At 39.4% G+C, this 16,447-nt stretch overlaps 1 protein-coding gene across 3 annotated transcripts in view; it reads left to right on the top strand.

Moving 5' to 3' along the window:
• The window catches only part of LOC144195692 (tetratricopeptide repeat protein 28-like), a 131,069-nt gene that overhangs the window by 42,966 nt on the left and 71,656 nt on the right, over positions 1 to 16,447 (top strand). Inside the window, exon 1 of one of the 3 annotated variants that reach the window (XM_077715500.1) lies at positions 650 to 1,344. The exons of the other annotated variants lie outside the window; for them this stretch is intronic. Coding sequence (XP_077571626.1) covers positions 1,318 to 1,344 — 27 coding nt within the window. The 5' untranslated portion in view covers positions 650 to 1,317. Of the gene's footprint in view, positions 1 to 649; positions 1,345 to 16,447 lie in introns of those variants that run through there. 3 annotated transcript variants of the gene reach the window in all.

Below are 16,447 nucleotides of genomic sequence, written 5' to 3'. Positions count from 1 at the left end.
GTAGACCAAGTAACACTGGAGATGATGTAAAGGTCCATTAGATTTAAAAGTCTTGTATATGTGTTTTTTTTGTTTATAAATATATCTTTGGAAGGCTAGTGGTAATTGGACCGTCGGTTTCACAGTTCTTGGGTGTGCAATTTTCTTCAGGGGCTTGAGTGGGTTTTCTCTGGGTACTCCGGTTTGGTCCCACTACCCAAAACCATCTGGTGCCGGTCCATCAGAGAAATAAATATTAACGTTTTTAATTTTTTCTTCAATCAATTGTTATAATAATAACAAATAATAAGTTGTCGTCGTCCTCCATACGCCAGTCCGCGAGAAAATAGGAACGAGAGAAAGGTTGGGGACCACTGCTCTAAATTGCCCACCGAAGAGTGTGAATGGTTGTCCGTCTCCTGCAGCCCTGCGATTGGCTGGCCACACCAACTTAGGGTGTTCCGTACCTACTGCCTATTGTTGACAGGGCTAGGCTCCAGCACCCCCAGCGATCCTTGTGAGGATCATCATTGGCATTTTGAGCCGCTATTTTCCCATAAACTAGGGATGCAAAAGGCGGCACTATGACCCCGCGGTTCTTGCCACCTCGAGTGAGTAAAGAGCGAAGGGAAGGAAGGAAGTCATCAGAAAGCTCCAGTCCAGTTTGTTGCTCTTGCACGAATCAGTTTATCCTTCCAGCTCCTCACAAATTCCAAGGATTTTTTTTGTCCTTGCCCCCCCTTTCCCCTTGAAATAATCCCTCCTCCTCCTCCTTGTGTTGCTCGGACTCATTTTTCTAACTGTTTCTCTGCGAGGACATCCGGGAAAAAAGTGCGTCTACGCTCCTGGAAAAAAAAGGGATTTTATTTGAACATTGTGATCTACACTCCTACATTTTGAGATACTATACTCCGGTTATTTTTTCGGGGTTAAGAGGACCATCTGGATCCAGACTGACGGTGTATGGGAGTTAGGGAAGCGTTTTGAGAAAGTTAGAAACGTATTTGGAGGACTGGATGAGACGCGGTTGTATCGAGATTTAGCGGATTGCTGCTGTCTTGGATTTTTACGCGCAGCGCAACAACCGTCGCGATCGAACGCGCACCCTGACAAGGCGACACCATCGCTGAAAACAAGTGTGGATTTAAACGGTGTATGAGTGGCGTTAAACGCCGTCCAAATTGTCGCAAATCGAGCCTGACACCCATCAAGACGCGTCGCTTCAACCTTTGGAGAACATGTGAAGTGTCACCAGCATGATTTGCGTCTCGGATTCCCCCAAATCGACATTCCATTCTCCTGTAATATCTTAATGCTGGCCCATTTTGGTTTACAAATATGATGAAATGGCAGCCCCGGAAGAAGGTGAGTTTTTGTTTTTTGCTCCCCCTTATTTCCCCTCACTACATTGTCGAGCCAATTATGGACATCTGTAATCCCAAAGTTGGAAAGTGGACATTTACTGATTCTTAAACAATAAAGAGAGGTTAACTTTCACCATAAAATTGTTGTTTTTGATGATCCATTCGTTTTATATGATGACTTGTTCGGATTTTATAGAAGAAACTTAATGGAAAAGATATTTGCCAGTGGACAGATGTGCAGCCAGTTAGTCCATTATTCATTTTTTTCACTATACTACATTTAAAAGGAGTTTATGCAATTATTCCACATCTTGAAAAGGTATTTGATTGATCTTGTATCCAAATAGAACATGTTATGTTTTAATTTGAAGGATAAAATGATGAATTGCTCGTTTTCGTTCAACACTATTTGGGGAAAAAATGTAAAAAAAAATCCTTTAAAGGAAAAACGAAAATGTTATTGCAGCATTTTTTCATAGCTCACACTCTATGTCACCTAGCATGGAAATTATCTCAAATCATCTGGAAAGTATAAAAATGTGGAGGCACTGAAAGGACTTTTGCAGATTTCTTCCAGAAGGGGGCGCCTGTCTGACAAGCAGAGGCCAAAATGGGCTTTAAACATAAAATACTAAGATGCTTTTTAGGAAAATAAAGCAACAGCAAGAAAATAAACATAAAGTGGTAACTGAGGTAGTAATTAAGGTATTATAAAACATTGCAAACTTTCTCCCAATGTTTCTTGTACATTTTTTAAAAAACCCAGACAGCTAAGACATACTGCAGCTGATGTTCTTTTGAGCACTGGTGACTCGTGCCAGATGCGTAGTCTAAGTTTACAACTGTGATGCATTAAAGGTGATGATTTTTAACTCAATGTGTTTCAAGTTAGTATCCCATGCCCTTCAAACTAATTCAGCTGGTTTGCTAGTTTTACGCAGTCTAATGTGAGTGATCTCACCCTGAAAAATCACCACAAATGCAGTTTTTGGTGGAAAAATTAGCTGTATAAACCATACAGTCATTTCAGCATGAGAATATGCTAATGGGAACTTTTTTTGAAGTGTGATGTAAACATTGTATTTATTTATTCTACTAGTGAAGATGTCCTTCACCAGATTATTTTCGAAACAAGTGTACAGTGATTAGAAAAGATCATTGTTACTCCACTCTTCTGTAATCATGATTAATTAATCTGTTGATTGGGTGAGACACATGCTTACTGCATATTCCAGTTGGTAGAAAAGGACAAAGTCATGTGAGAAGGAGAGACTGCCACATTTGCATCTATATTTTTTATGATAAATTAAATTGAGAGTTTAAGGACATTCACAAAGGCTGAGATTTTGTTGTCCTATTCATACAATGTCTAAAATTGGCATATAATTGTTCAATTTCCATAGAGCAGTTAAATGTGGTGCGGCGAGACAAGTTAAGAAAAAAAAAACTGTTGCATAAGATGAGGTCTGAGATGTTGGGATCATTACCCACCAAAAATATTGTAATATTTCAAGTATTTTCATAACCCAACTTTAAGATGTCCCTACAGTTTATTGTTGAATTATTACTAACAAAGACAAAAAACCTAAAACCGAGTGATTTTGGAATTGTCGTCATTTAAATACAAAGCATATTTTTATCACTCGTTATGGAACACACAAGATGCCTTGAGAATGATCAAAGTCTGTAATTTTTTAGATTGCCTATAAATCATTTTTGCAAGAACATGCAAAGAGCCACACAGCATTACCTCAAAGCCAAGAACAAACTGTCCCTTGACCGATAACTAAAATAGACAGCATCTGTCTGTCCATCACACCACAGAAATGTATGTCTCGTCTTGTCATGTCATGTTTGTGGTGCTAAATTCAAACTATATATAACAGATTCACACGGAATGAGTCATACCATCATCTTCCTAAATTGGGTTAACCACCCCTGTAAACACAATAGCAGTCTCGTCTATTCTCAAACCAACAAAACTCGTGTACTGCACTGCATGTGGTTTTTTTGCTTGCTTATTTTCCAGGAAAATCTGTGAAATTGAAAATAGGATGTTGGATAAACCATTGGATTCTAAAAGAAAAGCTGAACACAAATTATTTCCATGGTGACATTCAAAGTGTCCAGTCTACTTCATGGGTGGATCAGAAATTCTATTTTGCTGGAGACATGACTACCCTAACATTCTGAAAAGATAATTGCTCAATCTGTTATCAATTTTCTTCATGCAAGTTGGCTGATTAAACACTGTGGATGAATCACTTTTGTATTGAGGATTGAAGATTGTGAACAAAGGCTGCAATATTACGAATCTTCCGTATCCCCCCCCCCCCCCCATTGATTAATCAACAGATTTTTGATTGGGTTATCAACCAAATTCAAAATAAACCAAGTGAAGGCAGTCCTTTCCCTTAAAAAGCGTATATCTTGGTAATTTTTGGGAAGGATGCCTCCATGTTGTTGTAATGACCACGTTATACTGATCTGGTTGCGTATTAAAGAAAGAAAAAAAGGGTAACTCAACAAGGCAGGGAGAAATGGCGGGGCTAAAAGTCCCCTCAAATCAATGAATCCAGCTGATAGGATCTCACCAGGTCACATTTCGACTAAAAGTGTGGGAGATGCAGTTTACAAAGGCAACGTAACTTGATTTAATCACACTAGGGAAAGTGGACTGACGAGAGTGATTTACACTCTCTGTCTGCTCTTGCCGAATAATTGTGTCCTCCTGGTGTCTACCCATTGCTGTGTGTTTGTATTTGTTTTGCGCCAATGTCTGTAAATATTTTGCACGAGCGGAATTCTCGGCATTTTTATGAGGGGGAATTAGGAGTGTATATTGGGGGCATTGCATGTGCTTCAATTTTCCACTAATCTGTATTTGTAATGGACAGTTGTTGTAGTTGTAGTTGTAACAGATACAGAATGTCATATGGTTTCCACGCTAGTGAAATGATACCTTATCACGTGAGTGTAACGGCATGCCATGCTCAGGTTTCGACGTTCTGCAAACTCATCAACATATGTTAATTATGTATGAGCTCGTAGCCAATGTAAAAGGATGGCTCATCCCTGTAGTGCTTTATCAATCTCGGTGATGTCCCCACTGCCATTGGGACACACCTGACAGGCAAAGAATGAAGATAAAGATATTTAATTGCTGCAAAGTTGTTGACATCCAATCCCAGAAGTGGCAGAATGGTTGGGAAGGGTGGGAGTGTGTGGAAACAATGGTGCACATGATTTGGAGTAAAGGGAGTGGGAGTAATGCAACAGGTATATAATTAATGATTGGGAGCTCCTGTTCCTACAGTGAACTCTATTTATGGCTGTGCATGCCAAAATGGATTGGATGATGCAGCTATATGGCTGTCCCCCATTACACTGGCCTCGTGGGGTATAGAAATGTCGTAGTGTGATGGGGAGACCGAGCCAGGGAAGCAGGAAGGAACTGCGACTCAGCAATCCATCTAAAATGTTTGTGCTCAACTCGTAGTGCTGTTAATCCTGAGTCCATTTCTCCCATTGGGGAAACTGGACAGTGATGGAAGACGGCAGGAAGATCTGCTTGGAATACCAGGCCAATGTACATTTGTTTGCACTAGACACAAAACACAGGTTTTTGTCAGGTTACGTACTCTTGAGAGGCCAATGTCAAAATACAGCAGCAAATACAATAGATGCAATTGTGACTAGGCCATCCTGGTCTCATTAATCCTCATTCTTTGGAACTCTATCTTACACAATATGTGTACAGATGGATTTTTGGATGTGCAAATGGATTTTATATGTGGAACAGCCTATTTCCATGCACTCCTCCAAACCCGAGAGCACCCATTTGTGATTCGCCACAGTGTTAGAGTAATGTTCTTTTACCCTCCAGTGCCCCTGTTAGAGCAAATGTTTGAGTTTATCGAGGTCATTGTTCCACGGGTGTGGTCAGCTGTTCAGGAGGTGCGTGCCTCTGGAAGCCTCTGTAGGGAATTTAAAGAAAAAAAATCAAACCTGACTTGATGGAGCACATCAATAGGAAAACATTTCCTTGGTCTCTGAGGTGGAACTGACTTGTACTTGATTCTTTTCACCGGTTAAGTTCCTGTGGTGTGAACTCAGCCTTGCATAGACTGTCGAGAGCCAGAGCTTTGTACATAAGTTGGATCGAATTTTCTTCAGAAAAAGGCCGGTCAATGGCACTTGAGACGTATCCCTTGGTCGTGCGTCCTGAAAACACACATAGTTTTCCCTGTTTTGCAGCATTTATCAGCCCAGAGCTGCCAAAACCACAGTCCTACATTCTTTTATAACTCCGACTGGACTTGATCCAGTTGGCGGAGCACAGCATCGACTCAGTCCTGGGGCCTTGCAGCTGTCTCCAAGTTGATGTTGTGTTGGATGTTGTGACTGACTGCTGAAATATTCCTAAACAGTCTATGATCCAGTTTGGATTGAGACTTGAAAATCACTGCTTATACCACCCTGCCACCAACTGACACCCACTAATTCCATCACTTCTTTTGTCAGGGAAAACATTCTTAAATCCCCTTTTTGAAGGCTTAGTTTTGTCCAAGTATGACCCTGCAAAAGCTATGTGTGCACATAACCGTGAGATTTTATACTGCTTTCATTTCTTTTCTGGGAAGGCATCTGTGTGGTCAACAACTAGTTTTTGATTGGATTAGAAATATTGAACATGCAAAAACAGAGTCAGTTTTTCACCGTAATAGTTTGTATTACTGACGTGTGTATTACTGATCTTTGATTTCCTTAGTGGGCAGTTTTTAGGGAGCATTTTTTGGCAGACAATAAGGCACACACAGTCTTACAGAGTATGTCTTCATGGGTTTTAGAAAAAAAAACTAAGCTGGGAGAACATTATATTTTAGTTCCCAGTCCGGTACGCTCCCTGACTGATCTGGAGCCGCCTTGCCTTCATTTTCATACCAAAATCCCTAGTTGTTCTTGTTGTGTTTTTTTCTCCTTTTAACTACTTGCTATAAAATCCCAGTGAAAGAAATGTCTCAGATGAATCTTTGTTGTCTGCGTTTCTCAGTTCTTTCTTTCTCCAGAAGTTGTTCTAGCAAGTTTGGGTTAAACTTTTGAAGCATGTACTTAATATGAGACCAGTGTTTATGGCTGTGGCGCTCTGTTGCAGAGAAGCCTTTCCTTATTCTCAGTGGGTTTGTCACCTATGAGATATTCATGATTCCACTTCTCCTAACAAGGGGGGCAGACAGGCTGTGACTGACAAGCAGGTTGGAACAGATTGAGTGATATGGATGGAACAACAAGCTAAACTATGGTCCTCCCACCTGCTTATATTTCAAATTATTATATTCCAAAATTTAATGTTTAACCATAGGTTAGAATTGTTCCCTCCATTTTTATAGGCCGAACTTACTCTCTGTAATCACCTGAAACATACTATCCAGCATTGATTTCCATTACTCTTCTATTTTGGACATTTTAACAATGATTTTTAATGTTATTTTTTCTCTAAATCTACAATATCATATTTGTTTGTGTCAATATATCTTAGTAAACTGTTGACTTGATAAGTGAGCAATATCCCAGTGTCAGATAGTCTGAGATCGATGGCAAATGCAAGGTTATCTATTTGAAAAGCTGAAATACTTTATCTTCTATTTTATAGGCTAATGTTTCTTCTTCCTTGATCTTTATTCCTGTGACTTGGGGTCAGAGAATATATAAACTATATATATATATATATATCTGAGCCCATGAGTGGGAAATGCTCAAATTACCGCTGGGAAATCTAGAGCATCCCCAGCTTAAGTGTTTGACTATCCTACAGCAGGTTTAGTGGCGACGCTACATTAATAGGAGTAATGTCTGCATTTATAGGCATGTAATGTTTGTTGCCTTTGCCACCTGCCTCGGAGTTTCTGACAAAGCTGTGCTGAACAGAACATATTCACTGGTGGTCTAGCTCCTGCAGGTATAAGCGCTTTGCACCCAGTTCTGGCTGCATCAATGAGGTTTATAATAAAATAGGATACACAGTCACACTGTGGAACAAAACACCCTAATTTGGCGCACACCAGGTGAATAAACGCTTCAGGTGTGAAATTACCCTCCCAATTTACATAGAGGAACACAGATGAATGTTTTCAAATATTTCATTAACATTCTATTCTCTTTTGTGATAAAAGTCATTGTTACTGCCATCAAGAAATTTGTTATCTTTTTTTTCTATTTGTGTGCAAGATCATACCAAGGCCACTTAACCGCTTTCCACTAAACCTTTTGTGGAAGAGACAATAAAGGACTATATTGTAATGCAAAAACATTTCAGTTTTGCCAACATTGCAAGTGAATACATTTTTGGTATGACATACTGGGAAGTCTGAGTTGAGAAAAAATAAAAAAGAGAGGATCAAAAAGAGCCACTGGTATACCACTAATAGTAGTAGATGAAAAAATAAAAGCCTAACAAATAATACATGAACCTACATCTCCAATTTCATGCAAGTTTTGATTTTCTTGTCCAGTTATTATAGGCGAAGCTTGGTAATGAACACGCTGATCTTCCACATGTGCTAAAAAAATCCTCTGAATTCACATTCATTATATCTTGCTTATTTTAGATTTCCTTCAGTTTTCTATTGACCATTTTATCCCACAAATTCAGCTTCATTCTAATGCTGTGCTGCTGCATTACCCATGTTACTAAAGCAGGGCCCCAGGCTGTGCAGGTGGAGGCAGCCTTGATGGCGGCTCTTCTGATGCACATATGCATGGGATCATCCACGGGAGTTGAATTGGCTGCCATAACACGCACTGTAAAACGGCAGAAGAGGATTGATGAAAATACTCCGACTCTGTCCTTTGCCATGGAAAATTAATTGCTGCGTGTCCAGACAGACCAACATACTGGCTACTAAGGACACGTGAAGGGTTGTTGCAAGGACACACGTCTCATACCTCTATGGGAAATTAGTTATGCAAATGATACTAACGTACAATAACTTTGTGTATGGCTTAGTTTTGTATTTTACGCTCATTAAAAACACATCAATATGTAAATAGTTATTTTACCCAAATCTTCCAATGTCAAGCTCTTGCTTTGAACAATATTTAGTTCTGGAATGGACCTGATGGTGGAGTGGTTCTTTTACCTGACTTTGTTGCAAGCAGCGTGGGTTCAATTCCCGCTCAGTGGCCCTGGTATTGAGAGTGCTAATGGTTGTCTGTCTGTGTGTGCCCTTTGACTGACTGGCGACCAGTTTAGGGTCCAGCACCACATGACGCTGATATGTGTAGGCCATGTTGTGAATGAATGAATACAATTGGGATACAGAATTGACTATTTCTAATTTGTTGTGATGGTGCGATGCCTTGGTCTATTTTCCAGATAATTATCTAAAGAATGAATGTAAAACCTTCCTTAGATTTGGCTCTCGTATGTTATACATTTGATGCAGATTTGTCACGCGTTGGAGTGCTGCATTGACTGGTAGCTTGACAGCTAATGAAAATGAGACTGTGGACCACATTGTCTATCCCCCATTTTCATACAGAAAGACTCATTTCTCTCTCTGCCTTTCCTGCAGAAGTGGCAGTCAGTTGTCTTTTAAGGAAATATACATTAATATCATTGAGAAACTGTTCTACCTTTAGATCTTGACAGTGATGTCCATTTTTGGCAGTACGTATTGATACAAATGTTTTATTATCTAAACCAACGTGCTATTTAAGTGCTTTTCACTTTGGGAAATTAGCGTCACAGGATCTTGTTTAAGTACCAATCTCCTCTTGACTGAATGATCGGTAGTCCCAGAGGGTTATTAAGAATATTCTGATTCGTTCACTGTTAAGAGGGGGAGGAATTATGAAACCTAATTAACATATGGTTTGGCTTAATGAAGACCCCCTTTTCTTCCCCTTCAATCCATCTATTTATGTGTAATCCAATCACCGATGGCGATTTTGCTGTCTCCTATCAAAGCAAAATATAAATGGTCCCTTGAGAGGAATGGGGGGGTTGTCTGGTGATGTGATACTCCTCCAAGCGGCCCACCCACCCCCTTCTGCACCCAGTGTTCTCATCTTTTCAAAGTAGTGATCACCAGTTTACAGATGTCTGGCCAATCAAAAGCTTTGTCCACAACATTCGGCACTGACTGAAACAGATGCAAGAAGACGCAGTCCATTCATGCATGTTCGGAGCGCTAATGAGAAGCTTATTTGATCCTCTTGGATGTTTTTTTTTTCCAAGGTGTCAAAAGTCAAATACAAAAAAAGTACAAACACATTACTTTTAGCCATGTGTCCACCAAAGCTGCCTTTCAATTGCACAGTTGCGCAGAGCTCAACTGGGCTCTACTCACAATCGACTATTTTCCTTTGATGAATTGAGCCAGGACAAGGTCCTTTTTTCCACTACCTGGTGAGAGTGAGGTCCAAATGTGCTGAAGCGATACCAAATAGATGTCATGAACTATAAAACAGAGTTTTTCCATTAAGTTTTTCCAGAAAAGATACATTTTTATATGAGAAATCTTTTGCCAACAAGCTAAGTTAATAGTGGGAATATTGGACTATTGATTATTCTGTATCAATGTCTCAAATATTGACCTACTTACTGTGAAATCTTTAGGTTATTGAATTGAATACAAAGTTAATATAGATGCAAAAATCCTTGGAATAAGAATAGCAACAGGTGAAGAGCATTCAACTGGTATGCATGTCACTATTCATCATCTAAAATTTACTACGTTAGTACAAAGATCAAGGTACATGTTTCCCGGAAACAGCTATTTCCAAGTAACTTGATTTTGTTTGAAGTGTTTTTGTCAGCCAAATGGAAAATGAATCGCTCACGCTTTTGTTAAAAAGAGGAATGTATGAGATTCCTGTCGTGAAATATTGTTGCAGATCTCTGCCAATGGACTGAGAAAGTATTTCAGCTGCATGTGGAACTCAAGACTTAATTATGACCAGATGGAAATGGACCTCTTATATTAGTTTCTGTCGTCCTTCCTCCCACCGCTTCTGGTCTGTCTGCTTCCGCCAACTCCTTTTGTCTTTCTTTCAAAGTTTTCCAAGTGCTGAAAACTTTTCTGGGCTGACATCCTTTTTTTCTTCCCTCTGAACATCTGAGCAACTTTCACATAGCAAACTGATTGTAAAGATCAATACCTACTCTTCAACTCCAACCGCTTAAAAAGTGGTTTTGGGCAAGAAAAAAATGCAATTTAAGCACTTTTTTTCTTCTCAAAGATGACAGCAGTTTTAGTATCAACATCTTGCTATCTGTTCTCATGTATTTTGTGTTATTTTTTTCTTACTGTCTAAATTCAAGCGCATCATCTTCTACCTCCACAAATTGTCGGAAGAAATAGCCCTTAGCTGTAAATCGTCCCACTTCTCAGTTTTGTTTTCAAAAGTTACAGCAGGTAAAGAAATATGTTTGACAGAACTTGCTAGCCCAGCACATTTAGGAGAACAGAATTCATTGGCTGCTTGATGTAAGAGAATGACACTTTACCTCCTACAGAAATGTTATTTTGATCTATTGCATTTCAAGCCCTTCAACATTTGTATACAAAACTACCTTATAATTATGGTGGTGAAAGGAAAGTGAAACAGGCAGTTAACATAGAACATTTTCCAGCAGGCCTCTTTTTGTTGTTGTTGCAAATGTCTATAAAAGCAGAAAATTCATATCTATGAAGCAGAAAATTAATTCTAAGACCTCTATATAAGGTCAAATGACATTTCCAAACCAAACTATTAGCTTCTTGTTTGACATTCAATGTGAAATTGCCCTTTCTTGTCAAACTTGATTCCAGCCATGCAATCAGAGTTCTTTTTTCGCAGTCATGGGACCTATTATGCATTCAGCATATTGTTGTGTTGCACACTGGTTACATTTTAAGCCATTTTTCAACCAAAAAAAAATGGTGGTCACTGTGGATTTTGCTGTTCCAGTCATTTTTCTGACACTTTTTTTTCTCTCACCACTATTTCGTGGTCAGCGATTAGTGGGAGTAGAAATGCAGCATCCAATTGCAGTTTTATCATAGTCTCCTTGCAGTCTGCAGCCCTCTCCTCAGCCCAATTTGTTTTTTTCCCCTACTCATTGAGATGGGTGTCGTTTTTAGTGGGAGCTGGTGCCTGCCCTTAGAGAGGAGTCATTATGGCAACCCAGATGAAAAGGGAAAATGCAGATGATCTTTAATCTCCCTTGAGCTGTCTCACCTCCTCCTGGCTTCCCTTTCCTCTTTATCTCATGATCCCTTTTCTCTTTTATTCAAGGTCCCACTGACCTCTCAATTTTCATCTCATTTTATTTCACATCTCCTTTATTTCTGTTTTAACTTTACCACCCACCATTTCTTACTTTTGTCCTCCACTCTTTGTCCTTAAATGCCTTGTTGACACGTTACCTAACCCTCAAAAATATCTAGGCTAATCTTGGTTCTTATTCGTTTGTGTACTATAATAATGATTACGAGACTTCCTTTCCAGAGCAGGGCTGGATTAGCAATCATTTCCTCCATTTGGTTAATTGAAAGCTAATACGACTGGTTACAGTCAGGAGGAGCTCTGATCCCATTTTACCTTTGGACTTCTTGACAAACCAGAAGCCCATTTTTTAAATGGACACCAGTCAAGAAGCTATCTGGGAGAGCCGAGTGCTGGGAAATGAGGTTAAGTAGACGGACTGGCCGACCTTCAATATCACGACGTCCTTCATATCAGAATCTGACAGGCCACAAGAGTGTGCAAAGAAAAGGCTGGAGTGGTATAATTGCAAATTCACTCGAAAACCAGAAAGTGGAGGAAGCCTTAAGGGTTCTGGCCTGTATGGTTTTCCTGCCTGGAAGATATGAGATCACCATTTTAGCATTTATAACTCCTTTTCCAGCTAATAAATGACATTTACAGAACATACACCTAATCCCCAATTTGGACTAGACGATTTAACCCATTTGTCCAAATCTGATTATGAATTCAGTACTTTTTACTGCTTCTAAAGATCTTAGTCTTTGGGGTGCTATTTTTTTCTCCTTTCAATGTCTTATCTTTTATTGTTACTTGAGGATAGTTGAGCAGAATGTATCGAGACTCTTTGGAGATGGAGTCCTCCGTCTTGCCTCTGGACATGTTCCCCCATCAAGAAGCTAATTTTATGCAACCCTCATCATGCCTTCAGAACAGGAAAAGAAAGATTTTTATCTTTTTGGATGGCGCTTAAATGAGATGGAGAAATCAAGTGGAAATGTTTTCAATCATAATGGAAAGCAGTCTACCATTATGGGAACATGTTTTTTTGGACTCTATGATTACTCGCTCAAATTTATTAATATTCCAATTCTGCAAGTATTTGCTTCTCAATTTTTCTGAAAAAAAAATGGAAGATATGAGCACGTGTATATGATAGACAGTTATACTTTATCTGATAACTACTGATAACAACATGTCTGCTGACATTATTTGTATTGAAACTCCAGAACATTTTCTGAAATTCAAAAGATTAATTTTGCTCAATCACCTTGTCCTCTTTGCCATCTATCATGCCACCACATGAAACTCAAAGTATGGTAGATTTGTGTTAAGTCTTGAGAAAATGCGGAATGGCACTGTGTCATAAAGCAGCAGGCAGACTATTAGCACTGAATGTTTTAGCAAATGTTTACAGATTCTGCTTATTCAAATGAGCACAGAATCTTGGCTCCGGAGCCAAGAGGGTGCCGGGAGTACTCCGAAGTGGACACCTGCTCCATTAACCCCACATGATGTGCTTGGTTGTAATCACTTGAAAATTAAAAATCGCAGGGAGGAAATGTAAATCAGTGCCTGCACTATTTCCCTAGGTTTCCTTTTAAAATAAATAAAATTACTTTGCTTTCTTGCATTTCAAGAAAGAATAGAACTAGATACTGGAAGAGATGTTGGATTTAGGCTGTATTACCAATATATGAGTGTGTGACATGAAAGGGAAATGATAATGTGTCTATTTTATTCCTGCATTCTGTCATACAATGAATCTAAACCTTGGGTTGTGAATGGAAAAAGCCAAAACTTAAGCAGAATTATTTCTGTTCTAAATGCTTTCCTTCATGTTTGAATAATTTACAGGGTCAACTAGAATGAGTTCTACATATATAGGTGGAATAGTGCAGCCAATTATTCACTCATTGCTGGCATATGCTCTTTAATGTCTTTAAACATCATCCTATTCGCTTTTAGCCTCACAAACCTTGTTTGGTCTCTGGTCCTCTCTTGTCTATCCTCGACTGTTGCAATAGCCATGACTGATTTGGCAACTTGGCTGCCAAAACCCTCGCACTGATGATTTGTGAAAATGAGAATTTTGCACTCAGCCGAATTTGATGCTGTGTTGACTGTTTTATGTTGTTTTCAATTGTCTTCTTTCCTTCCTATATATTTTCTCTTGCTCAGGGATTTTCCTTGTGTCATTTCATCAGTAAAGGATGACTGTCTCCAAATCTGTGTCATCACCATCTCTAGACTAATTCTCAGCTGAATAGCTATCACGACTCGTGTATTGAATGTTTAATGTTGCTGGATGTCGACGATTTCCGTATACTTGTCCTGATTAATTATTTAGTGGCGTCTGACGGATGTGTACGGACGGACACTGCTCCCAATGTGAAGCAGGGGGGACATAACTGACTTTCCAGGGGTCTTATTTGCTGGGTACTCTTGCACCACTGGGAGAAGGAAGACCGTGTGGGAGAATGACTTGTAGGTAAGAGAGGAGGTTATATTTAGTTCTTGCAAAAGTACCCTATTTTATTGCTTTATGGTACAGGCCAGCCTTCAAGGACCTATCTTGTCTTTTTATAATGGTGGACAGCAGACACTACTAAAACGGCCCCAAATTATATGTGTGTAGACAACTCGGCGACTTGTATTTTGTAGTTTGACTCGATGGGGGGAAAGCAACTGATGCCAATTGCAGAACACTGCTAAATGGACTATACTTTTGCCCAAAATGTGTTTTTCCAGCTAGAGTTATTGTTCTTCAAAGGAAAGATACTGAAGGTTGTACAAGTTCCATCTGGAAAATCTAGCAGGGCATCACCTCAAACGCTGGCACATACTCATATTTGGAAATCAAAGTGGCAATCAAATAACAATGTAGGTCCCTCTCCATTTAACTGTCACCCTGTCTCCAGTTTAAAGAGATGACTATATATTAGCTGTGTTGCTTTGAGGTATCCTATAACGTTCTCTGACTGTTGAGAATATGAGTTAATTAATGTGGAAAATATATCTATTTTCAGCGCGCTGACTCCCCAGTACATCAATTGCTTTCATGTTTTTTCCATGTGGATTACAAAGATCTAATGCTACTTATAGCATTGGCAACATTGCATATTTAGACAGCTCTGTTGTAGACTAGGATAAAAAAGAGTGTTTTAATACGACCAATTTCAGTTCGGTGACTTTGCACATAAAAGAGTTAAATATTTTTCTGTTATCGTATGTCCCCACTAAGACTTCAGCCCTGGTTAATAAGTCACTATGACAGCAGCCTTGCTTAGTTGATACTAACCAGCAACACATATGCAAAAACCCAAGTTGCTAAAAAGGTCAACTCTGAAATACGTGAGGAGAGTCCAGACACTAATGGGTGCATGAAACTGACTCATTTTACAGCTAAAGGTCACATTGCATTTCACTGAGGTTATGATTGATGTAAAACCTACGTAACTTCACCTGCTCACACATCTAAACCCTTCTACAATGGAAAGACTGTTCAACTGTGACATCCCCAAAACAACTGCACTCTTCGACTGAAGAGATAAAGAGAAGAGAAGTAGTCCAGGTGGGAAGCATGCCCTCAGGTCAAGTCAGGAAGACAAAAGTAGCGTATCTGTCCAAGACTGTCTGTTTTCTGCTTGGCTGGTCCACAAATGAATGTAGAGGAAGCTTCAAGCTGCAGAAACTTTACATCTATCTGTCTAGTCTGCTGCAGAAAAGCTTAGAGGATAAAAGTAGAGTCCATTGGTGTGATCTGTGATTCGTCTCAAGTCATGCCACATGATCTAAGGAGATGTTTCATCACTCATTGTAGCTGTATTCTTTTCGATGTACAACAGAAGGAGCTTGGGTACAACTTTGCTTGGGTATATTCAAAAGGAAACCTGTAGAGCTATGAAAGATGATACTAATAATTCAAATTTGGACTACTGGCCCCACACAAATACTTTCACGACTGTGGATTCTTTACAAACTCCTTGAGGTTTGTGGTTGCACTGTTATGCTATTTTCATTGTGCGGTGCTTTCACTATGCCCCAGCATAGTGTTCACTCGCTGCTTTTCATTAGTCCCACCACACCAAGAACCGAGCACTCTATTTGAAAAAGGATGTTCGAGATTATAGACAGTGCTGAAATTGCTGAGTCTATTTTTTTGGCAGGCACGGGTGGATTCAGAACCAAAGAACTTTGGGTTCGTGGATGTGTTGATCGTCATTTAAATCTGAGGTTTGCCATCCCTTTCGCTCAAACGTGCTGGGAGAGGACATTTGAAAGAATTATTTTCCAATTTATTCTCATTAATTTATAGACATTCAATGTTGGAACGTGATTTTTGATACAATAGATTGATATTCAGGAATTCTGTACATCCTAAAATGAAATTACATGAATGTTTGCCATTGACTGTGGCTTTGCGGCAAACCAGGAAGCTTGTCCAAAATACAATTGCAGCCAGCTCTATGAACACTGTGAAAAGAGTTAACTCCAATTGAACAAGTATATGTTCCATTTAAACCAGATTCTTCAACATTCCCTTGTCAGCACCCAAGTTATGAGAGAAGAGAAACTAAAAAGAAAACGAACTTTCTCTGTTTTTGCATTGGGTGCTTTTGAAGCGTGGCTACATTTTAAGAATTTATTATACTCCTTTGTGGCCCCTCAAGAGAAAATTCACTTCCCTCTCTGATGTATACTTGCATTTTGCGCACCACACACAGTATCAGACTTCACTGATGCAGGCTTGCAAGGAGTGATGCCAATGGGAAGGGAAGGCAAATAGTACTGCACTCCTTGGCTTAGGGTGGGAGGGATCATGTATTGCTCAGGTAGGGGTTACATTTTTC

This window comes from Stigmatopora nigra, chromosome 4, assembly GCF_051989575.1.
Source record: "Stigmatopora nigra isolate UIUO_SnigA chromosome 4, RoL_Snig_1.1, whole genome shotgun sequence".
Lineage (NCBI taxonomy): Eukaryota > Metazoa > Chordata > Actinopteri > Syngnathiformes > Syngnathidae > Stigmatopora > Stigmatopora nigra.
The sequence above is the reverse complement of the archived record's forward strand: the minus strand, read 5'-3'. Positions and strand labels throughout refer to the sequence as shown.